We start from the raw sequence: 26,302 nt of genomic DNA, 5'->3' as shown, positions 1-26,302 counted from the left end.
CCTGCTGTATTAAAACTGGTAGAAAGTTTTAGTTATACAAGATGAATAATTTCTAGAGACCTGCTGTAACAACATAATGCCTGTAGTTAAGAACACTATATTGCGGGCACCTGGGTGGCTCAGTCGTTAAGCGTCTGCCTTCGGCTCAGGTCATGATCCCAGGGCCCTGGGATCGAGTCCCACATCAGGCTCCCTGCTCAGTGGGAAGCCTGCTTCTCCCTCTCCCACTCCCCCTGCTTGTGTTCCTGCTCTTGCTATCTCTCTCTCTGTCAAATAAATAAATAAAATCTAAAAAAAAAAAAAAAAAAGAACACTATATTGCTGCACTTAAAAGTTTTGTAAAGAGAATAGATTTCATGTTCATTGTTCTTACCACAAAAACAGGGGAAGGGGGACATGAGGAAACTTTTGGAGGTGATGAATATGTTTATTACCTTGACTATGGCAATGGTTTCATGGATATGTGCATATATCCAAATTCATCAAATTATATACACTAAACATATGCAGTATTTTATATAAGTTATATTTCAATAAAGCTGTTTTTGAAAAAAACAAAAGAATTTAAATTGACAAATTTTAAAATATTTATTAATGCATTTTAAAATAACAAAAATAAACCCATTACATGTTCATGTAAATAATATTTTTATGGAAAAAGTGTTTTCAACAAAATCATTAAAAGAGTAGCATTGCTTTATATTTTTGCAATCCTCCTTAATTTCTAACCTATAAAAGACAGCTAGATTACCACGTCTGCTTCCACATTCAATCCACATTCGATCTGCTGTAATAGCACATATCAGGTAGCCCTGGAAAACTTCCCTGTATACACATAAAAAAATGAGAGTCAAAATGACAAATAATGTCTTAGTATCATTATGAAAGTAATTTTCACTTTGCAGATACCCTGAGTGGGTGTCAGAGCTCCTCCAGATCCCCTGCTATACTTTGAGAACCACTGAACTAGAATATAAACTCTGTGAGGGCAGAGATGTTTAGTTCACTGTTATATTCCCAGAACCTAGACATGGCTTATAGTAGGCACTCAATACCACTTGTCAAATAAATGTATGAACATGAGGCCATATTGTGAAGGACATTGAGTGCCAGGCTAATGAGTTTGGAAATGACTTAATAGAAAATGGAGAACTAGTAGAGGTATCTGAGCAGGAGAATGTAATAATCTGATTAATCTGACCATACCAATTTTGGGGGATGGGTTGGAGAGAAGAGCAACTTGAAGACAAATGTGCCAAGTAAGATGTTCTTGATCTAGTCTTGGTGAGAAGCAGTGAGGTTCTGAAGTAGGATGGAGATGATACAAACGGAAGGAGGACAGTAGTGAGAAATCACTGGATGTAGTATATTAGCCCTTAACTGGAAATCCATGAATATAATCAGACTTAACTGTGTGTGTGATCTTCTCCAAGTTGATCAACTTCTTGTTCAATTACACTTTCCTCATCAGTAAAATAAAATATTGTATTAAATATGGATTATCACTTTCTTTTCAACTATTCAATTTACAGAGAATAGAGCTGTATCACCAAAATATCATTTTTAAGTGTCACAAAATCTTAATTTCTTATTGCTAATTATTGCTGCATTTACTGATGCTAAAACTAGTCATTAGCAAAGCTCTTTAAAAGTAAGATTAGAGAATGAACATTAAACTCCAATGTTAGTTGAAGTGTTTGCTTGGGGAAAAAAAAATATCATTTACTAAGGAGGTCTTTTAATTTAACTAAATCTCAAGCAATTCCTATGATGTAGTTGGGTTTTTTTCACATTTTTCCAATCAGGAAATATTAAGAAATATACTCAAAGTCACACATCTTGGAGTAAGTAAAAGTCAGGAGTCAAAGAGATTTGTCTGATTCTAAAACCTATGGTCTTCCCAATACATAACACTACTTCAAAGAAATTGAGATGCTGCTCAAATTTGGGTATGTTGTTATCAATTTGGACATCTGGATTAACAAGAAGAAAAATATGACACATCTGGAATCAAACTAATTATCACCTTAGGGTTTTTTTGTTTTGTTTTGTTTTGTTTTAATTATCACCTTAGTTAATCTAGAAATAGAAAATCAGAGTCTATAAGGTTAACATGGCAGGAAAAATGACTATATCCAGATAATTAAAATGTATTTTAAAACTGTGGGCAAAGATGGAGGAAAGAATAAAGAGCTTGGAAAATGTTGAGAGGAACACAGATAGAAAAAATAGATCATCATCTCATCTGATTTTCAAACCTGAACATATCACTGCGAAAGAAACAGGCTCTGTTCTTCATCATTTCTTTGTTCATTTTGGCTGAAGCAAATTAAGGTCATCCACTGGGGGAATAAATGGGATGTGCTCTGAGGTATTTACCAAATCAGCAGTGGCACAAGAAGTTCCGCTAATGAAAATTATTCCCACTGTCTGACTCAGATATCGGCTTCGATTTCAACTCCCTGAGGCCATTTGGTTGAAAGGATTTCATAATGATTTTCAAGAGAGCATTTAGAGTTTGTATTTCATCTCAAGGAAAGAGATGATGTGTTTGTTCTCTGCTTCAAATCAGAAATGTGCTTGACTCTGTAAAGTCTGCATCGCAAGAACACTCACGTATAGTCTCTTAAAAATTATCCCTCATTGCATTCTTCTTGCCCCATTTCCCAGTAATTGTTTGAAGACCAACTTGGCAACCTTTTGTTACCTACTTCTATGATAGTATATTCTCAAATTCTATTCAGAGCTTATTATTCTTTTGCAGTATGCTGAGATACATCAGTAAGCCCCTGGTTGTAATTCATTTACTCAGTAAACGTCACTTGAGAACCTACTATGTTCCAGGCAGTGTGTTTGGTACTATCTAATGGGGAGATAGATAAGTAGATAAATATTTCATTCATGTGCTCATATTATCAACAAGATGAGCAGCTACTATGTTCCTGTTGTTCATGTTAGACACTGGGGATACAAAGATAAAAATCTGCTCTTCGGGTGCCTGGGTGGCTCAGTTGGTTAAGCGACTGCCTTCAGCTCAGGTCATGATCCTGGAGTCCCAGGATCGAGTCCCGCATCGGGCTCCCTTGTCAGCAGGGAGTCTGCTTCTCCCTCTGACCCTCCTCCCTCTCATGCTCTCTCTCTCATTCTCTCTCTCAAATAAATAAATGAAATTAAAAAAAAAATCTGCTCTTCACCAAAATAGTTATACTATCCAGGTAAAGCAAAGATAAATTCAAAAGAAAAAAAGAAAAGTAAAAATCAAGAGGAAATGAGCCCTCAGAAATGATCTGTGTGGAAATGAGATGACTTTGCCCAAGATAAACCTATTCCTTTGGAAATGAGATGAAAGAACATGAAGAAAGCAGTCAGGAAGACTGAAAATGGGCAGGTGAGAGGAGCAGTGCCCCCCAAAGCTCTGCCTGGTGAATTAGCAGCCAGACGATGTCACCATCTGGTTAAGGAAACAGGCCAACCAAGGTCACTACATTCTCCTTTGAGATTTTTCCATGAGTTGCATTAATGCCACAAGATTAGCAGATTGTTTACATGACAATCGAGCCTGGGTATTGAGGGTTGGGGATGGAGGGAAATGGTGGTTAGAAGCTGAGTGTAAAATTATCCTAACATAACTATTCTGGTGAGAAATACCAACGGTTTTTTGGACACATCATTTTACCCATTTATTTTTATTCCAACTCAGCACCATTCTTTATGTTTACTAAGCTTTGGGTTTGCATTGACTTCCAATTATTTCACTTGAGTAACACTCTTAATTAGTATAAGCATGAGTCCTTTATTCTCCCTGAAACACTGCCAAGTTCAGCTTTTCCTTCAGCAAGGGGAAACTTAATTAACATTTTGTTAATTTCTAGAACTGTTTCAATTTGCCCTTCTCTGGGGTTTCCACCTGCTCAGAGAAGGGCGAAAATGTTCATAGATAAAGAATATAGTAGATGAGGCATAAAAATTGACATGGAACTAATCCAATTCTCAGGATGACTTAGAAAACTGAGACTGTTTTAGAAATTAATGTGGCAGGTTATATATGAAGCATTAACCCATAAATAGGGGAAGGGGAGCCATGAGATAGCCTTGTAATCCTTTTGTTTACCCTGTAGTTCCCACCCCTGTTTAAACTAATCCTGGCCTCTGCTGCCCGAAAGCTAGACCATAGATGATATGCAAATAGGAACAAAAGAAGTTAATTTTTAGCTTTAAAGCTTATGGAGCTGAGGTCTTGCCATTAGGAAAAGATCTGGAAGAGTATTTAACCAGTCTTCTCTTCTATCCCTCCCCCATCTGCCAATGAGGAGAGCAAATAAAACTTTTGTGGATTGGAGGGGGTGGCAAGAATTTGGCAAAAAAAGAAAAGAATTAGAAATGATATGAGAGTCCTATTCTTTGCCCACCTCAGCCAGGACTTGTAGGAAAAAAAGGGAAGTGGCTCTCCCTCTAAGCCTCAGGATCTGAAACAGAGCTCAGTGAGAAGCCCTCTGCCTTGCAGGCCTGTGGCCACAGAGGGGAATGGCAGACTGCATGACAAGGCTGGAAAGAGCCCTGAGGTTCCTCTCAGTCCCTGGGTGACACAACAGAACATCTAAAATTCCACGCCCCAGACTCCAAGAGAGACACAGAAGTCAGCAGGGAGAACTAGAGCCCTGAGGGTCCCACAGCATAGTCTTAGAGTCTCAAGATTCTGAGACTTCTGAGAGTCTCAAGATTCCCACCCCCTGTGTCTGCCCCGTATGCTCCCTCTCCTTGAGTATGAGTACTGTGTGTGAATATGACGAGATTTTACAACTATGATTAGGTGATCTTATATGGCAAGGGTGAAGGGAGTTTGAGGATGTAATTAAGGTGCCTAATCAGCTGACTTAAAGTTAATCAAGTGGGAGATTATGCTGGGTGGGCTGACCTAACTAGGTGAGCCCTTTTAAAGGTCCTTCCTTATGGGGAGAGATTGGAAATGAAAGAGAGTCTTCTCTTGGCCTTGAGCAAGCAAACAGCCATGTAGTGAGGAGGGCCTTTTGGCAAGCACCTGAGGGACCACTCTCTAGAAGCTGAGAGTGGCCCCTGGCTGACATCTAGCAAGAAAATGAGGACCTCAGTCATATAACCACAAGGAAATGAATTCTGCCAACAGCTGGTGTGAGCTGAGAAGTAGATGCTTCCCCAGAACCTCCAGGTGAGAACACAACCTGGCCAACCCCTTGATTGCAGCTGTGTAAGACACTGAGCAGTGGGCTCAGCTAAACGGTGCCCAGACTTCTGATCTATAGAAATTTTGAGAGAACATGTGACTGTTGTCTTATACCATTAGGTCTATGGTCATTTGTTGCACAGTAATAGAAAACTAATTCACACAGCCAGGAATGAGAGGATGCGGGATTGGACCTGAGGTGAAGGACTGGATGGGTAATGGGTAACAAGTCTGTGGATGCCAGAATGAATGGGGACACTGAAGGCTCAGCAAGACAAGCACTTTCTCAAGAGACAGCAACAAAGACCTGAACATATTTGGCTGAGGCACAGAAATCTCCCATTTATTTGCAAAGGCATTCGCACCTCTCCTCAAGCCAAGCTTAGCAGCAAAGTTAGAGGCAAAAAAAAAAAAAAAGCTGTGGAGGGAGGTGTTGCAAATCCTATATTTGACTGCATTAAAACCTGAAAGGTATAAGAAAAATGTCAAAAGTGCCTGAGTTTCTTTTTTTTTTTTTTAAGATTTTATTTATTTATTTTAGAGACAGAGCACAAGAGGGGGGAGCGGGAGAAGCAGACTCCCCACCGAGCAGGGAGCCCGATGCGGGACTCGATCCCAGGACTCCAGGATCATGACCTGAGCCGAAGGCAGTCACTTAACCAACTGAGCCACCCAGGCGCCCCTGAGTTTATTTCTAAATGGTTGGATTAAGATTTCTGGCTAAGGGGGCGCCTGGGTGGCTCAGTCAGTTAAGCCCAGGGTCCTGGGATCAAGTAGCAAGTCAGGCTCTCTGCTCAGCAGGGAGTCTGCTTCTCCCTCTCTGTCTGCTGCTCTAGCTGCTTATTCTCTCCCTCCCTGCCCCCTGCCCCGTTAAATAAATAAATAAAATCTTAACGAAAAAAAGATTTCTGGCTCAGGCTAAAAATTTTCGATTATGGGGAGAGGGAGAGGTTTTATTTTACACAGTCTGTGGCATGTGACACCCACTTCCACTGCCACCATCTTCTAGTGGAGTTTTGCATCAATAAGCAAGGCCATCCTAGAGAAACAGAGTCAAGGGTAAAAATATCTCTTCTCTCCAATACCATTACCCTAAGGAAACCAGTTTAAAATGAACATCAAGGGCAGCCTTAAAAAGTTGTGTCAGAGACTTCCATGGTAAAATGGTAGAAAAAAGCAAGAACGCAGACCCCTGCCCACTTCAAACCTAACAAAATGAACACCAGATACATGTTAAAAACCAGCAGCACTCAAAAGAGGGAACATAGCTTCAAGACAGCATTTGACATAGGAACTAGACAAAGAGAAATAGAAGATTCCAGGAATCAAGGTATGTCTCCTCCCCCTGCATGTTCTCTCACCAACCCCATACCCCACCCCCACTCCTCAGGCAATCTTTAGGACAAAAGGTGAGGTCACCAAGTCCTGGGTAAAGTTCACCAATTTCTTCAATGAGGCAAGAACTAAATGGAGAGGGAAAACAGCTTCCAGGGAAATACCCAGGAGACCCCTTAACAAGAGAATCTTCACTATAAGCTTACCGTTTTATTCTTTCTAGCCAAAGGAAAGCAAGCAAATGAGGATTCAACCCAAAATACATAAATAACATCAAAAAAAGCTGTGAGAAAGATAAACCAATAGAAAAATGGGTGAAATTCACAAATGTCTCAAGAGAGAAAACAAAAATTATAAATATGTAAAAAGATGCTCAAACTCATTAGCAATCAGCAAAATGCATTAACACCACAATGGGATCTTATTTTACAGCCAATAAATTGGTAAACATTAAAAGGCATGGCAAGAGGCATATGGGTGGCTTGGTTGGCTAAGCAGCTGACTCTTGGTTTCCGCTCAGGTCATGATCTTGGGGTCCTGAGATCAAGCCCCGAGTGGGGCTCCCTGCTCAGCAAGGAGTCTGCTTTTCCCTCTGCCCCTCCCCCTGCTCATGCTCTCTCTCTCTCTCTCTCTAATAAATAAATAAAATCTTTTAAAATAAATTAATTAACTAAATCATGGTAACAACAAGCATGGATAAAGATGTGAAAGAATGAAGGGGTGCCTGGGTAGCTCAGTCAGTTAGGTGTCGGATCTCAGGGTTATTATGATACCCGAGGAAATTTTGGAACATGGTTATACTGTAAGCGTAGTATAAATGCAAGGCAATGTTACTGCTTATTCTCAAGTGAATCCTTACTAGGAAATCAACCTGACAAACGTTGGCTGCAGAGAAAGATGGCAAATACATCGAGTCTCTCCAGCATTACTCTCTCAGCTGCATTTTCCCCCACGTAATCACAGAGCTGGATCTCCTGAGAGTGCGTTTTAAAGAAAAGGAGACAAATGGAATGACAATAGCCAGAACTGAACAAATGACAGAGCTCCTGGCTCCCACAGATGAGCTATATACTGTCCTATACATATCTCAGCATCTGGAGGCAAGTTCATGCTACATCTGTACAGCCAGACATTGCCAGACAACAGAATAAACCAATTTATACAGCCTCTGAGCCCCCAGCCACCACCATCAAAAAAAAAAAAGCCTTGGGGAGATCTTCATTTAAGATTTAGAATACTTAGCCAATTTTCAAAAATGTCCCCAAACACAGCAGTCCACTAGAATTTCCAGGCTAAAAAGTAAATAGTTCACTGACATTTCTCTCATCCCGTAAAATCAAGCAGAAATTTTTATTAGTCTGTAGGTAAATCTTATCCTGCTCTAGACTACATCCAACAGAAGTTATGTACCCGTTTAAACCATTTCTCCTTCAAGCTGATGAAAACAAGGTCAAGGTTTCATTCCCCTGGTGGATCAGGCAGGGCCTCTCTGTTCTCTGAGCAGTACTGGACCCTCCCGGGAGCATCCCACAAGTACTATCAAAACCAATCTCATTGCCTTGCTTGCTTGGCTCCTCGCGCGGCTCCTTTAAGGTACAGAAACACAGCAATTCAGAGCCTATTCTTCACTACTTGACCCACAATTTACCCTCCTATCCTTATTATTAATTGTTAAACTACTGATTTAATTCTTAGCTCAGGTGTGGGTTTCTGAAACCCTTTGTCTCCCAGCTTTCTCCCAGAAATATGGAACGGTTCTCTCTCCTTCAAAATCTCAGATCCTGCACCCTTTCCCTCCTTAGCACCACAATAACAGCACTTTCCACACTGTAATGTATCTGTGGGGCTCCCCTTCTACATCATAAGACCCTGAGGCACCAGGCTGTGTTCACTTTGGTGAACTCAGTGCTAGCATAGAGCCTGACCTATGACAGTTTCTCAGTCAAGGTTTTTTTGAATGGATGACCTGACTTCTTGACTATAGCCCTGGATTGCACTTTTGAATTTAGCTTCCAACTACACTTTCTTTCTCAAGGTTAGGACCTTTTACTTAAATGCTGGCCTAGACTTCGCTTAGTTGCCAACCCCAGCTGCAGAGCCTTTGGATCAAGATAGTGTAACATTCTGTGGCTCCCTCTAGCCACAGCCAGCCTTGTGCTCCCCAGAAACACTTCCTTCTATCCCAAGAGAGAAATAAATGTGTCCTTGGACACAAAGGGACTGGGGAGAAGAACACAAATGAACCAGTGCAAATCTACCTGAGCTATTTGAAATAAAGTTCTAAGTGGGGCCATCTGATCTGCCAAAGACCACATACACAGTTGAGCACCTACCAAGTGACAGGCACTATGCGATGCTTTACACACATCCCACTTAACCCTGTTCTATGGGTTCTGTGAAGAAGAATTATCTCCATTCTACAAATGAGAAAAGTAAGATTTGAAATTTTATGTAACTAACCAAAGATGACATAGCTCAGTAAATAGCGGGGTTGGGATTCACACCCATGTCTGTTTCCACTATACCACTAAGCCATAATACAGTAGTCATAAAAACTGGGCTCTACCATGTATAGCTAATACTCTTGAAACAATGAAAAATATATCTTCAAAATAGAAGACACTAAGACTAAGAAAAGAGTAAGACTTGGTATAAATTCTTTGGTCAAAGGAATTTGATGACAGTTAAGATAGGCATAGCAATGCAAAACATTGTAACTCTGGATGAATTAGATTAATGATGGTACAACATGTTAATGAATCATAGTAAGATTTTAAATAATTAGGAAAATCAGACTGGCCTTCATAAACAAGAACCCCTGATTCTTTTTAAAACCTAATACTATATGAACAAAAGAATACTACGTAAGATCTAAGTTAATTATAAAATTGTAATAGTGTTTCCCATTCTGCTTTTTCAAGCACACAAACTGTCTCATTAGTCGGGAATATTAAATAACCCAGGCCAGAAGTGACTAGAACGCAAATAACTGTGCAACACAAAATGTTCTCCTACAATCAGATGACTGAGCAAGATTAATCAGAGAAAGCATTTTCACTTTCAGATAATCTTCAAATACTTACCTAGAGAAAGTACTTAACTATTTCCCTGATCAAGTGACAGATAGCAGTACAAAGTTTACATGAGGGAAAAAAATGATGTTTTAGAAAGACCCAGAGTTTTAAAATATAAATCTGGGCTCCCTAATGTAGTGTCAAGTCACCTCTGATTTGCCTCAATACCCCTTCCCCACTATCTGACCGCCTTGATTTATTGCCAGCATTTAAAAATATATATATCCACAAATCCACTTACTCAAGCATTCCCGTCACACTGACCTTCCTTTAGTCCCTCAAATGTGCCAGCTCCTCTACTCCATCTGTTTCAGTTTCCCCAACAGATTCCTCACTTGGCTGCCTCCTCACTCTCCGGGTCGCAGCCTAAGAGCATTCTCTTCTTCGCAAGGCCTTTCCTGACCCCTGAATGTGAAGCCATCTCCTACACCGTTCTGTCTTGCCCTACCCATCTCTCTTCCACCAAAGCACTGGCCACTCTTTAGAAAGACACATTCCTGTGTCACATTACTTGCTTAACACTCTCCTACACTAAACCCATGAGGATAGGAACCTTGCTATTTTGTTCACCACTGTTTATTCACAATCTGCATAGTATCCAGCAGCAGCTTCTAGTAGGAACTAGAAAATATTTGCTAAGAAGCGGATATACAAGTGTCAAATTAAGGGGAATCATTTGGGCTAGAGATTTCAATGTAGGAGTCACTAGCTTACTGATGGTATCTGGAGCCATGAGGTTTACATTACAGAATGTTCCTGAAATGTGTGTAAAACATTTGTGTTCATAAATTGCCTATTTTAAGGGCAGCTGGAGAACTTGGTATTTTCAAGACCGTTGTGAATCATTTTGTAAAGAAAATTACACTACATTTTATCTTTTGAGCAAATCTCTTGGTCCATGTTGGGATTACTTCACGCCAAGTGCCGTTATATCAGGTGAATAAAGTCATACTTAAACGCCCCAAAAATATTTGCTAAGTGAATCAAAATACATAATATCCCTATGTCTCTTATCAAGTGAGTCCTCTATCAAAAAAACACTATCCCCAAACACACCTTTTCCATTACTTTGTAACTGGCTCTAAAAAAGCTATCCCTTCCATGGTAGCACCTGGGTGGCTCAGTCGTTAAGCATCTGCCTTCGGCTCAGGTCATGATCCCAGGGTCCTGGGATCGAGCCCCGCATCGGGCCCCCTGCTCAGCGGAAAGCCTGCTTCTCCCTCTCCCACTCCCCCTGTTTGTGTTCCCTCTCTCGTTGTGTCTCTGTCAAATAAATAAAACTTAATAAATAAATAAATAAAAATAAAAAAGTTATCCCTTCCAGTCCTACACCAATTAAGGTGGTTTTTATTTAAATCAAATATTTTCAGAAGTCTCACTTCTATTCATTTTTACCACCCATATAAATTATCATTTGATGGGCGCCTGGGTGGCTCAGTTGGTTAAGCGACTGCCTTCGGCTCAGGTCATGATCCTGGAGTCCCGGGATCGAGTCCCGCATCGGGCTCCCTGCTCGGCGGGGAGTCTGCTTCTCCCTCTGACCCTCCTCCCTCTCATGCTGTCTCTCATTCTCTCTGTCTCAAATAAATAAATAAAATCTTTAAAAAAAAAATTATCATTTGATAAAAACCTTAATAATTCTGATAATAATAACTGACTTGAATCATATGTGACTTTATAAAGTGGTACTTTACATATTCTGAAGCTATGGCTTGATGTGTTTTTAAAATTATTTTTGCAATTATATCAGAAAATTTAATGTCTATACATGTTCAATTCATTCTTTTCCAAAGCCACCTTCTTCAAAGGAAACTATTTATTGTTTAGGTGGTACAACCATGTCTGCCATTTTAGAACCATCTGATTCTATCACAAGAGGATTTCATTAAACTGTTACCCTTCATCCCCTCTAGTCAATCCACCACCAACTCCTGAGGTTTTACTTCCTAAATATCTCTTGAATCCATTCACTCTTCTCCAGCTCTACCATTTCCACCATGGCCCCTCCTCTTCTGGCTGGTGAGTACTGCAGGAGCTCCTTGCTGGCCTACCTGCTTCCACACTGGCCCCTCAATCCACTCCCCATAGCCTGGAGGTTCTTGCCAGGCTCTGCTCTTTCTGGCCCTACCGTGCCATGCCAGTCTGCTTCTCACACCCGCTCTCCCTACTGTCCAAGCACACTGGCCTCAGAGCCACCCGGATGCTGCCTGCTCCCACCCACACAGGCCCTTCACCTATGCTGTTCCCTGGAACAGGACGTTCTTCTGCACCTCTTTGTCTAACTCCTCCCGTCCTCCAGATTTCAGTTCAAATTTCACTACCTCAGGGAAGTTTCCCTGGTCAAGGAACTCAGTCAAATCCCTGTGATGCATACCTGCAGAGGACCATGAACCTCACTCCAGAGCCCTCTTTACAGTTGTACAAGTAAGTTACTGTGGCTCCCTTTAACAAGTCTGCAAGCTCATGAGACAGGGCTTGCATTTGTTTACTTTCCAATCCCCAGCAATTAGCCTCTCCTGAAAATATTTTTGTGGGATCTCTTATTACTCCCACTTTACAAAAAAGAAAGAGGCTCAAAGAGGTTATAGTGCCACACTGCTCCTAACTGATAAACCTAAAATTTCAAACTCAGGTTCACACAAAAGGCAAAATGGCATGAACAACATGATTACATCTTGTTAGGAATACAGACACAAGTGGTCCAGAAGTAGAAGATAATATGCAAATATAAGAAAATTTATGTTAAGGTGGTAAGACTGTAAGGTGCTTTTTGTTGTTGGGTGTTGTTGTTGTTGTTTTTACTTTTTTTGGAATAAAAAATTATCATTCTAAGAGGTTTTTTTTTTTTTAAGATTTTATTTATTTATTTGACAGAGAGAGAGAGATAGCGAGAGCAGGAACACAAGCAGGGGGAGTGGGAGAGGGAGAAGCAGGCTTCCTGCGGAGCAGGGGGCCCGATGTGGGGCTCGATCCCAGGACCCTGGGATCATGATCCGAGCCAAAGGCAAACGCCCAATGACTGAGCCACCCAGGTGCCCCTATCATTCTAAGAGTTTAATGGTCCTTCAGAGCCACTTTCCTCCACCTGAAAGGCAAGCCATCCATCCACTTAGCAACCACTCCTGCTACACAGCAAGTGCTCCCCCGCTCTGCTCTAAGCCTATCACGGACCACTGCTGAATTGCAGGCCTCCTAGATAGGATGCTACTGCTTTCAGTGGGTCTCAGGACAGAGATGACTGACTGTGGGGCAGGCTGCACATCCTCTTACTGTCCTATCCCTGGATTCTCCACTGTACTGATAGATCAGACTTTATTAACAGGTTACATATAGCCAAAGGAAATTATAACGTGGAGGGTAAATGTTTTTAACCACATGGTAAATAAGACTGCCATTAAAACCTAAAGGGAAAGCATAAAAGTTAAAACTCTTCACAGTGCTGTCCCATTGGTCACATCCTAGTTTCTAATCTTGCTCCCTAGTCTTCAACAAACCCCCAGACTGAGACTCTCCATCTCCTTTTGGATAACCTCATCCTCGATCCAATAAGAATTGGTTTTGTTCTCACCATCTTTTTAAAACCATACTCTAGCAGTTGTGTTTGTATGGGGACCTCCCTGCTCTCTTCCCTCTTATCCTTCCATGAAATGCCCACTGCCAGAATGTTCCATTCCACCAACTCCTGAAAAAGCATGGCTCCTCCCAGGCTCCCCCCAGGACACAGAACAAGGAGTTTCAATAATCACAATGCCCCCACCCAACCCCATTAAAAACAACGAAGTTGTGCAAATAGTCAAACAATAAGAGAAAATGCCAAAAAAAATAAAAAAGAATTGGTCTTGTTCTAGGGCACATCCTCCAATTCTCCACCTACTCCAGCTCTGAGCACTCAACAGAATATTTCCCTAAATCTGAGTTATTCAAACTAGAATATCATCACTGGGGACTACTTTACAGCCATTCAAGGTAGGTTTTGGCAGCTCACACCTGGCTTTTGGAGTCTTCCCACCACTGTGAGAGGCAATTGTGCCTTATACTTCCTGATCATCCGTGGTTAATTACTGGCTCAAAAGCATACATATTCACCTCCCAATGACAAATATTAAGCCTCAGCGTAAATATAGCCCAAATCTAGACAAAAGAAGTCTAGTGGTTTTCCACATGTATATAAATAATCTGTTCCTCTGTCTACAATAAAGACAGCAACTTGCGTTATTGTAAGGAATTGCTTCTGTTCATCCTCTTACTTTCATCCTATTCCCTGGGGCTTACAAATGAATAAGAAACACATAAGAAACAAAAGCCATTTAAAAGCCATCTACCCCTTGTTGGTACTCCTTAGCTAAACAAATCTCCAGATGAAACCATGAAATTAAAATTTTTTAATTTATGGATCAAGTTTTTGAGACAGGTACTCTCCAACAATCTGTCAGTTTATAGTTTAGCTGAATATATAGAACTTCCACTAGCATTTTAAAGATGACATTCCATTTCCTTCTGGCATCTATTAACGCTGATGAGAAGTCACTCTCAGTCTAATTGCCTTTAATAAGTACTCTGTTTCTTCTCTCTGGAAGCCTTTAAGATTTTTCTTTGTCCTTCATCTACAGATGTTCTACAATGCTTTCCAGATACAAATTTGGCTTTATTTATCTTGACCAAGACTGATAGTCTCCTTTAACCTGAAAATTCATTCTATTTTTCAATTCTAAGAATTATTAGCCACTTCTCTGCAGATATTGCCTCTTCCTCATTTTCTCTATTCTGTTCTTCTTGACCTTATTAGATATATGTAGGAAGTTTTCAGTTTCTCTCAGATTTTCTCTCTGTATACTATATGGAATGATTTTCTCAAATCTATCTTCCAATTTACTAATGTTATATTCACCTATGTCTAACTTTCTATTTAACCTATTAAGTTTTCATTCCAATGTCTCATATTTCCAAAAGTTCTACTTAGTTTTTTTTCTAATCTCTTAGTTCATTTTTCATACTCTCTTCTTCTTCTACCAGCTTTGTTCTTTATTTCTTCTCTTTAAAAATGTTAAATATACTAAGTATAAAGTCTATTTTAGATAGTTCTATTACCTCCAGTTCCTGTGGTGTTAATTCTCTTATTATTTGTATTTGCTGGCTCCCCTCCTAGGTGATTCCTTTCCTTATGGGATTTGCCATTTCTTTTATCTTCAGCAGGGTTGTTCCTGTGGGAGTCCCATGTATGATCTGTGGTCATCTCTAGAGAATAATTTCCCATTTGTCTCCGCTGAAATTCAGTTTTTAAATCAGTGTATACGTTAATTTTTCAACTTGGCATCCTACAAGAATGATAAATCAGGATGTTACTCCCAGCTTTCCTTGGCTGGTGAGCCACATTTGTCTAGTCCCCATTCAATGGCTTGGGCACAGTTCTACAAGCCTTCTGGCTCCATGCAGTGGTCTCAGTTCCAGTTCCCTATCTTGTACAGTCCTGAGACCTCATCTCCTGACTTTGAATGAGTGTTAAAATTCCAGACTACAGCCCAAAAGGACTTTATCAGATCTACCACCCCAAGTTCTACTTCAGCTTCACTACCCCCTTGCCACTTTAGCTTTGCATTTCCTCTACATTTCTTGCACCTGAAGATTTCCATTATTTTAAGCCTGGCTCCATTTTTTAATTTAAATTATTTTTATATTATATTTCCATTTTTCAGAGTGAAATGCTTTTTATCTTTGGCATACTGTATTAGCCAAAAATTAATCCATAATCTCTATTCATGTGGAAAGACAGTATGAGGATTAACCATTCTCAAAAAATAATGTTCCCTACAGTTGGAATTAAATTTTGTGGAGAAAGAAAGAGGCAGGACCAATCCCTGAATGAGTATGTCCCAAGACTCAGGTTGAATACTTTATGTCCCAAACCTATGTAACACTGAACATAAATGAAATACGTTGCCCTTCATCACAGTCCAGCATCCAGGGGCTGTCAATCTAGACCCTCCATTGTCAAGGGAGTAAATATCCCAATGACTGCAACATCTCCAGGACTATTCAAAGTATTTTCGGGCATCTGGGTGGCTCAGTTGTTAAGCATCTGCCTTCAGCTCAGGTCATGATCTCCAGGGTCCTGGGATCGAGCCCCGCATCGGGCTCCCCGCTCAGTGGGGAGCCTGCTTCTCCTTCTCCCACTCCCCCTGCTTGGGTTCCCTCTCTCACTGTGTCTCTCTCTGTCAAATAAATAAATAAAATCTTTAAAAAAAAAAAAAAGTATTTTCAAAATGCAAAAAAAAAGTGGGGGGCACATGGGTAACTCAGTCAGTTGAGCATCCAACTCTTGATCTCAGTTCAGGTCTTGAACTCATGGTCATGAGTTCGAGCCCCATGTTGGGCTCCATGCTGTGTATGGAGCTTACCTTAAAAAAGAGAAAGAAAGAAAGAAAGAAAAGAAAAAAAGAAAGAAAGAAAGAAAGAAAAAAAGAAGAAGAAGAAAGGAAGGAAGGAAGGAAGGAAGATAAGAAGGAAGGAAGGAGGCGCCTGGGTGGCTCATTTGGTTAAGCGACTGCCTTCGGCTCAGGTCATGATCCTGGAGTCCCGGGATCGAGTCCCACATCGGGCTCCCTGCTCAGCAAGGGGTCTGCTTCTCCCTCTGCCCTCTTCCCTCTCGTGCTCTCTGTCTCTCATTCTCTCTCTCTCAAATAAATAAATAAAATCTTTAAAAAAAAAAAAAGAAGGAAGGAAGGAAGAAAAAGAAAGAAAGAAAAAAAAGAAAAGAAAAGAAAGAAGGAAGGAAAGGAAAGAAAGAAAAAAAATGCTGGGGATTTTTACTATTCTTTGTCATTCAGAATTTAGTCATAAAAACAGAGCCGCACTAGATTTTTGAGTAAGAAAAAATTTAATATAGGGAGATAGAGGTTTTCACTACTGTTGGGAGGCTGGGGATCAAATGTCAGGAATGTCAATTCCGGACATCTCCAAGTACAGGGAGTTCAGATACCTGCAGCAACAAAATAGGCAAACTTTAGAAAGTTGCTGTTGCTGCTGGGAGCCATCACCAATAATCCCAGGACAATATTCAACCACCATGAGTAAAACTCACATCTGCCGACTGCTAATGACTGCTTGCCTGCTATAAAACAATGGCTTCTTTCCTTCCATCTTCTAAATCTCAGTTGAGATGGGCTATAAGCACCTAAAGAAGCTACATCAACCAATTGACCATGTTGAGACAAACAAACGAGAGAGGAATGGTTTGGGATGGAGATGGTACAAAGGGTGTAAGAGACAGGGCTACAATACTAACTATAGCAATAGTGACACTAGCCTTCACACTAGAAAACATAATATGGGAACTGGATGCATGAAACAAAAAGCACAAGTCAACTGTTTTTTCACAGATCTTTTCATTTGCATATAATGTGGTATCAAAGAACCATGATAAAGACAAACCTAGAAAAGATAGATGAAAAAGGAAAATACTTTGACAACAACAATGACAATAGCTAACATTTACTGAACACTCATTCTGTGCCAGACTGTGTGCTAAGTGCTTTACAAATAATAGGCATTAATTTGGGTCAAGAGTATGAATATTAAGAAAACATTTAAATGGATAACATTACTCAATGTGCACAGTTTTTTTTCATGTAACAAAAATTAACCATAATTTACTGACAGTGACTAATACCTAGGCTATATTCAAATTTCTTTGAAAATCTAAAACTGTATTTTTTGTTATTAAAAATCAAGATTCAAAGAGATTCTATTCATTTCGTTAGGCAGTTATGTCCCTTAAGTCTTTTCAGTCTTTCTTTCTTTGTTTCTCCCCATGCCATTGACTTTTTGAGGAAATGAGATCAGTTTTATAAAATATCCCACTATCTGAATTTGAATAATGGATTCCTCAGGTCATTTTTTTCCTGTTTCTTTCTTTTTTTAATTTATTCAAATTAGTTAACCTACAGTATAGAATGGGCTTCAGGAGTAGAATTTAGTGATTCATCACTTACATATAACACCCAGTGCTCATCTCAACAAGTGCTTTCCTTAATGACCATCACCCATTAACCCCATTCCCCTACCCCCCTCCCACCCAGCACCCCTCAGTCTGTTCTCTATAGTTAAGAATCTCTTATGATTTGCCTCCCTCTCTGCTTTTTTTAAAGATTTTTTATTTACTTATTTATTTAGAGAGAAAGAGCACATGTTCATGCACCTGCACATATGTTCATGCAGGAGGAAAAGCAGAGGTGGAGGGAGAGGAAGGGGGAAAGAATCCCAAGCAGATTCCATGCTGATCTCCAACCCTGAGATCATGATCTGAGCTTAAAGCAAGAGTCGGAGGCTTAACCGAACTGAGCCACCCAGGCGCCCCTGCCTCCCTCTCTGTTTTTATCTTATTTTTCCTTCCCTTCCACTATGTTCATCTGTTTTGTTTCTTAAATTCCACGTGAGTGAAATCATATATTTGTCTGTCTCTGACTGACTTATTGCTTAGCATAATACACTCTAGTTCCATCCACGTTGTCACAAATGGCAAGATTTAATTCTTTTTGATGGCTGAGTAACATCCCATTTTATATATAAAGCACATCTTTATCCATTGATTGGTTGATGGACATTTGGGCTCTTTCCATAATTTGGTTATTATTGATAGTGCTGCTATAAACATTGGGGTGCAGGTGCCCCTTTGAATCAGCATTTTTGTGTCCTTTGGATAAATACTTACTAGTGCAATTGCTGGGTCATAAGGTAGGTCTATTTTTAACTTTTTTAGGAACCTCCATACTGTTTTCCAGAGTGAGTGTACCCGTTTGCGTTCCCACCAAGAGTGCAAGAGGGTTCCCCTTTTTCTGCATTCTTGACAACATCTGTTGTTTCCTGAGTTGTTAATTTTAGCCATTCTGACAGTTATGAAGTGGTATCTCACTGTGGTTTTGATTTGTATTTCCCTGATGCCAAGTGATGGGGAGCATTTTTTCATGTGTCTATTAGCCATTTGTGTGTCTTCTTTGAAGAAATGTCTGTTCATGTCTTCTGCCCATTTCTTGACTGGATTATTTATTTTTGGGGTGTTGATTTTGATGAGTTCTTTATAGATTCTAGATACTAACCCTTTATCCAATATGTCTTTTGCAAATGTCTACTCCCATTCTGTCAGTTGCCTTTTAGTTTTGTTGATTGTTTCCTTCGTTATGAAGATTTTTATTTTGATGAGGTCCCAATAGTTCATTTTTGCTTTTGTTTCCCTTGCCTCCAGAGATGTGTCTAGTTAGAAGTTGCTGCAGCCGAGGTCAAAGAGGTTGCTGCCTTTGTTCTCCTCTCGGATTTTGATGGTTTCCTGTTTTACATTTAGGTCTTTCATCCATTTTGAATTTATTTTTGTGTATGGTGTAAGAAAGTGGTCCAATTTCATTCTTCTGCATGTCACTGTCCCATTTTCCCAAAACCATTTGTTGAAGAGAATGTCTTTGTTCCATTGGCTATTTTTTCCTGCTTTGTCAAAGATTAGTTGACCATAGAGTTGTGGGTCCATTTCTGGGCTCTCTATTCTGTTCCACTGATCTATGTGTCTGTTTCTGTGCCAATACCATACTGTCTTGATGATCACAGCTTTGTAGTATAGCTTGAAGTCTGGGATTGTGATGCCTCCTGCTTTGCTTTGCTTTTTCAACATTACTTAGCTATTTGGGATCCTTTCTGGATCCATACAAATTTTAGGATTGTTTGTTCTAGTTCTGTGAAAAATGCTGGTGTTATTTTGAATGTAATGCCCACAGGTCTTACTTGTCAAAGCATTATTTTAATTCTCTTTTAGGCTGTGCCTGAGGGGTTTAGAATCAGAGGCTATCCATGTCTACTAAGAACAAATTTAGGCTAGGGTTTATCCCACACATTGTTGTCATGATTTGTTAGGTAGAGATTGAAACCCACAAGCCTAACAATGTCACTTAGAAACTATAAATCAGCAGAGAATAGCACTCTATAAGGACAGTAGGATCACAACAATTTGACAGTTCTGCAAAGACATAGTCCAACACACTTTGGATAAGTGCTTCAGAGCTAAGGTCTTCTCAAGAATTTCTCTCTAAATGCCCTAACCCTTAGTTTCTTTTAGATGGTGGAGCATTCCCAAAATAACCATCTCCCAAGGTGAAATTCACAGTATAAACCGTCATGAAAAACAAGAATGGCATATAATTATGAGAATAGCTGAGGACAACAAGAAGGACTTTTTTGAGCTTTGTTCACGGCAGGAAAAACAGTGATAGGACCTCTTGGGGGCAGAGGATATACATTAATTCATTCCATAGATATGAGAATAGATATTAAGTAGCAGGCATTATGCAGATGATGAAAATGCAGTGATAATAAGACACCGTCTCTGCTCTCAAGGAGGTTACACTCTAGTATGGTAGGAAGGCATAAGATGTGACAAAGGTAAATTGAATTATTTGTCTACTATTTTCTTTCTATAAAATAAAAATATGCTTTTTTCTGCATAGGGCTTGTCATGTCTAATAGCTCTTCTAAGATAAACTGTCCAGCATCTCATTGCAGATGGGGCAATCACAGTTAGTCTTGTTTTGCATCACAGAACCTGTTCAACAATGTCCAGGTAGTTCAGTCAGGGCATTTAACACAAAAGCATTTCATCTGTAAACTATCTGCAAAAACTGAAGCTAAAAAGATGCATACAGAAAGATAAGAGGAAGGATTAATAAATCACAGCTTCAAGGAAACTGAAACAGATAAGCAAAAGCAATGAGTAAATATACATCTAGCATAGAAAGAAAGGAAGTCAGATCAGTGAAAGAAGAATATGCAAGAAGATACAACTAAGAACTTTAACTTCTGGTCAAGATGAAGTAACAGAACCAGATATACCCTCCCATCTGAAACAACCAAAAACCTAGACAAATATATTAAACAATGGTTTTCAAGATGCTGGACATCAGGCAATGAGGGACACTGACCCCTAAAAGATGGGGAAAAAACAAGGTGAGCCTAACAACTGCCCCAGCTTCATGCCTCACGAGCATTTCCAGCCACTCAGGGATGGGGAACCCAAGTGAAGCCTGGCAGCCTCCGTGAGGTGATGACACAGAGCTGGGAGCAGAAGCAGGCCAAGTCAGCAAGACCTCACAAAAGACAGTACCAGAGAAAGAGAGCTAAACAGATTAATAATTCTGGACATCTAAAGAGGGTTCCCCTCAAATGTTCAGCTGAGTACTGATCAGAGCATGTGTGTGAGGAAACTACCTAAACCTGAAAAAAGACACACTAGAAATTAGAGGTAACTGCTAGGGTACTCCAGAGAAACAGAACCAACAGGACATGAATATATAAAGTGAGAGATTTATTTTAAGGAATTGACTCAAGCAGCTGTAGAAGCTTGGTAAATCTAAAATCTTCAGGGTAGGCCAGCAAGCTGGAGAACCAGTGAAGGTTGCAGTTTGAGTCCCAAGGAAATCTTCTGGCAGGATCCTTGTTCCAGAAGTCAGTCCTTGTTTTATCAAGTCCTTCAACTGACTAAGTGAGGCTCATGGTTCATCCACATTATGGAGGGCAATTTGCTTTACCCAAAGTCTACTAATTTAAATGTTAATCTCATCCAAAATCCAACTTCATAGAAACATTCAGAATAATCTTTGACCAAACATCTGAGCACCATGGCCCAGCCAGGTTGACACATAAAATTAACCATCACAGTAACAATAGCTGGTGCTCACACCTGTCCAGGAATAGTGCCTCCTTCCACCAGACACATTTAAAAACAAAAACAAAAACAAAAACCTCATAATTCATACAGCATCAGGTAGAGTACTCAGAAGGGTCTTGCCTCAGTAGTGGGGAAAATGTAGCCCTAGAATGACTCTATTCTGTTCCTATCTCACAAGGATTAAAAGCAAGACCCACAAGGATCAAAGTGTTTCCAAGAAATGCAACCACAGAACAAACAGAAAAACAGAACAAAGTTCAAGAATATTTATAGGAATACAAAAATATCTCACATCCAAGAAGCTAAAACTCATAATGTCTGGCATCCAATCAATAATTACCTGGCATGAAAAATAAAGTAAGAAAATATAGCCTATAAAAAGGAGAAAAAATAATCAAAACTGATACATGTATTCAAGTCATACAAAGTATGTTCTCTGATCACAAAGGAAATAAATTATAAGTTAATAACAGATAACTGGAAAAACCCCAAATATTTGAAAAGTAACACTTTCCAAGTAATCCACAGATCAAAAAGAAAACTGAGAGAAAATATTTGTAAATCACATGTCTGATAAAGATCTTTTAAAATAGGATATATAAAGAATTATTGAAACTTAATAAGGAAATAAATAGTCTAAGAAAATATGGACAAAAGATTTTAATAAGCACTTCATCAAAGAAGAAATATTAATGGCAAATAAGCACATGACATGTTCACATTAAAGAAATGCAAATTAAATGACAATGAAATGCCACTATACTAGAACAACAAAAAATTAAAAGAGTGACCACAGCAAGAGATGGAGAGAATGTAAAGTAACTGGAACTCTTACATACTGCTGGTGAGAATGTGAAATTATACAACCACTCTTGCAACAGTTTGGCAATTTCCTAAAAAGTTAAGCGTACACCCATCACATGATCCAGCCATTCCATTCCTACCTATTTTCCCAAAAGAAATAAAAGCCTGTGTTCATATATACAAAGACTTGTACATGAGTGTTCATAAAACCTTTATTAGTAATGGCCAAAATCTGAAACCCACATGTACATCAACAGGTGAATAAACAAAATGTAAAACAACCATGCAATGGAATGCCACTCAGCAATAAAAGGAATGAACTACTGATACACAATATAATATGGATGAATCTCAAAAAAAGTATCCTGAGAGATAGTAGTCAGTCAAAAAAAAAGGACATACTATGATTCTATTCATATAAAAGTCTAGGAAACACAAATATACAGTGACAGAGAACACATGGGGACAAGGGTAGGGGGAGGCAGAGAAGAAGTTATTCTTCAATAAAGTGTTAAAAAAAAAAAAAAAGACTCACCAAGAAAAACAGAGCAAGTCAGAGAGTCACAGTCTCAATTTACAGAGTCAAAAACTGATGTGATGGTACATAGAAGACCCTCGAAATGCCAATGCTTAGGACCTGCCCACAGACACAAGCCTCGATGAAATCCACTTCTCTGTTCTTATGATCTCCTTTTCTTCCTCTGCTACATGTAAGCTTCTCCATAATCTGGAGTTAACCTGATTGACTCTGTTTCTTAAACCAAGGCTCCCGGGGCGCCTGGGTGGCTCAGTTGGTTAAGCGACTGCCTTCGGCTCAGGTCATGATCCTGGAGTCCCAGGATCGAGTCCCGCATCAGGCTCCCTGCTCGGCAGGGAGTCTGCTTCTCCCTCAGACCCTCCCCCCTCTCATGTGCTCTCTTTCTCATTCTCTCTCTCACAAATAAATAAATAAAATCTACAAAAAAAAAAAAAAAAAAAACAAGGCTCCCAACTAGGAAGCTCTTTATGTAGAACTAGAAAGACAAGGCAGGTGGGCAGATTATAAGAAGTACGATTTAACTGGTTGATTTAAAGGAATTCAAGTTTTTAAGCTAAATGAATTCTTGTCTCAGAAGCCAAGAACTTGTAAATATGAATGAAGAAAGTACCACTGTGTGGTAGTCAATAGATGTTGAAATACTGTAACTCTGAAAAATCAGTGTGAACTAGAAAAGGATCAAAAGATAAAAGATAGGGAACTGATATCTTAATTTCCAAAATTTGAAAAGAATAGTTCTACAACATTCAAATCATGAGTTTGACATCGATTCCAGGAAAAATTCTGGAAGACACAAAATAAAGCAGCATTGTGAATGCATTCAAAAGAAGTGTCACTAAAAGCCAATTTAGCAAGTCACAGTGTTCTGAAATTGTTTACTTTATGACAAAATTTACATTCTGGAAGATCAGCAATGTGTCTTTCTCTTCCTGTGTTAGTTTTTCTCCAGAATTCTATTCTTACCACAGAGAGGAGTTGCTAATTTGGTAAGATGTAAACATGGAGCTTCTAAGAAGAAATAATGTGGAGACCCCTCCTGGGAGTGAAGAAAATACAAAGAAAAACAAAGCTAAGTAATGAAGACAGAGTTCAAATGATAGATGAACTCCTGGATCTCCAGCTCTACCTAGAGGTAGACCTACCTCTGACCTTTTAGTTGTTAGTCAGTATCTCCCCTCCCCTTAATTACTTACCTAATGTGTTTGTTTATATATTTATTCATTTTGCTAAGTGATCTCTTTGCACTTCATTTTATCAGACTCCATTAGGAGTACTCAGAAACACTTTGGCCACTGACTTTTGTTTATAAGATCTTATTTATTTATTTGACAGAGAGAGAGAGAGCAAACAAGCATAAGCAGGGGGAGCGTGAGAAGCAGACTCCCTGCTGAGCAGAGAGCCTTATGTGGGGCTCGATCCCAGGACGCTGGGATCATGATTTGAGCCAAAGGCAGATGCTTAATGGACTGAGCCACCCAGGTGCCCCTGGCCACTGACTTTTAAAAACTACACTGTAGGGCACCTGGGTGGCTCAGTCCATTAAGCATCTGCCTTTGGCTCAAGTCATGATCCCAGGTTCCTGGGGTCCAGCCCTGCATCAGGCTCTGTGCTGCGTGTAGAGCCTGCTTAAGATTCTTTCTCTTCCTGTGATGCCTGGGTGGCTCAGTCAGCTAAGCATCTGTCTTAGGCTCAGGTCATGATCCCAGCGGCCTGGAATCAAGTTCCATATCGGGCTTCTTGCTCAGAGGGGAGCCTGCTTCTCCCTCTGCTTGTGTTAGTTCTCTCCCTCTCTCTCTCTCTGTTTCTCTCTCTGACAAATAAATGAATAAAAATCTTAAAAAAAATTCTCGTCCTTTCTCTCTGCCCCTCCCCCTCTCTCTTGCTCTCTCAAAAAATAATAATAAAACGATGGCAGAGGAGTAGGAGACCTGGATTTCGTCTGGTCTCAGGAATTCAGCTGGATAGGGATCAAACCATTCTGAACACCTACAAACTCAACAGGAGATTAAAGAAAAGAAGAGCAACAACTCTCTCATCAGAAAAGCGACCACTTTCTGGAACGGAGGACCTGCCGAGAAGTGAATCCGAGGCGATATTCGGGAGGATAGACGGTGGGGGAGGGGGCCTCCGTCGGCCGCTTCTGGCAAGTGATAGAGCCCCTGAGCACAAAATCGGAACTTTTAGAAGTCTGCTCCGCTGAGGGACGTCGCTCCAGTGGCTAAGTGGGGGGGTGGAACCCTCGTGGGACAGTGTGGTCTCAGGACCCTCGGGGTCAAAGAAAGACCGGGGGTGCCTGAGTGTGGCAGAGCTCCCAGGTATTGGAGCAGGGAAGCCAGCTGCAGAGACGGAGCCGAGGCGCAGGATCTCAGCTCCGGGTTGCCATAAACTGTGATCCGCGGCACAGTCGGGTCACTGCTCCTCCAGCAGGGACCCAACAAGCGGCAGATCCGGGGAGACTCCCCTTCCTCTCCGGGGAGGAGCGGCGCGGGAGCACACTGCAGGGATCTCCTGGGTTTGTAGATTCCACACGGGATCGGGTGCCAGAGATAGAAATGCTCGGTCACAGGTCGGGTGAGCATGGAGTGCGGCCAGAGACTGGGGAGACGGGAGTGATTGACTGCTTTTCTCTGGGGGCGCACTGAGGAGCAGGGCCCCGAGCTCTCGGCTCCTCCAGGGCGGAGATTGGGAGGCCGCCATTTTCACTCTTGGCCTCCAAAGCTCTACGGAAAGCTTGCAGGGAACAAAAGCTCCTGAGAGCAAACCTGAGCAGATTACTTAGCCCGGACCGGGCAAGGGCGGGGCAATTCCGCCTCCGGCAAAGACATTTCGGAACCACGGCAACAGGCCCCTCCCCCAGAAGATCAGCAAGAACAGCCAGCCAAGACCAAGTTTACTGATCAATGAGAACAGCAGAACTCCAGCGCTGGGGGAGTAATGCACATAGAATCCACGGCTTTTTTTTACCATAATTCCTTAGTCTTTCAAAGTTAATTTTTTTTTAACTGTCTTTTTTTCTTTTTTGAATTTTTCTTTTTCCCTTTTTCAACCAACATCTTATCAATCCCTTTTTTAAAAAACATTTTTATTTTTCATTTTTAGAGTCATATTCTATCCCTTCATAATTGTTACCCTTATTTTTGGCATATATATATAAGTTGTTGTCTCTTTAAAATTTTGAAATAGTTTCTTCTAACAGATCAAAATATACCCTAAATCTCTAGTGTATAGTTTTGTTCTACTCTCCTGCCTGATCACATTCTCTCCCCCTTTTTTTTTCTTTTTTTTTAAATCCTCTTCTTCCTTTTTTCAAACAACTTATCAATTCCTTCTATAAAATGTTTTATAATTTTCATCTTTACAGTCATATTCCATCCCTTCATCATATCAACCCTTATTTTTGTACATACATAAGTTTTTCTTTCTTTAAAATTTTGGGAGGCACTTTCTTCTAACAGACCAAAATACACCCAAAATCTAGTGTGTGGCACTGATCTATGTACCAGCCTGATCATATTTGATCATATTCGGGGTTTTTTTCTTTGTTTTGTTCTGTTTTTGTTTTTATCTTTTTCTTTTTCTTTTTTTTTTTTCTTTTTCTTTTTTCTTTCTTTCTCTTTCTTTTCCCCTGGCTTCAGGTCTTTTCTGATTTG

General features: G+C 40.2%; 1 protein-coding gene across 2 annotated transcripts in view; it reads right to left on the bottom strand.

The window, feature by feature from the left end:
* The window catches only part of GIPC2 (GIPC PDZ domain containing family member 2), a 305,601-nt gene that overhangs the window by 172,233 nt on the left and 107,066 nt on the right, over window positions 1–26,302 (bottom strand). Inside the window, exon 6 of one of the 2 annotated variants that reach the window (XM_081817038.1) lies at window positions 654–825. The exons of the other annotated variant lie outside the window; for it this stretch is intronic. Coding sequence (XP_081673164.1) covers window positions 803–825 — 23 coding nt within the window. The 3' untranslated portion in view covers window positions 654–802. Of the gene's footprint in view, window positions 1–653; window positions 826–26,302 lie in introns of those variants that run through there. 2 annotated transcript variants of the gene reach the window in all.

Source organism: Leptonychotes weddellii, chromosome 4 (assembly GCF_054177405.1).
Source record: "Leptonychotes weddellii isolate Sample4059 chromosome 4, ASM5417740v2, whole genome shotgun sequence".
Lineage (NCBI taxonomy): Eukaryota > Metazoa > Chordata > Mammalia > Carnivora > Phocidae > Leptonychotes > Leptonychotes weddellii.
Note: the sequence above shows the minus strand (reverse complement) of the source record. Positions and strands in the feature narration are given on the sequence as shown.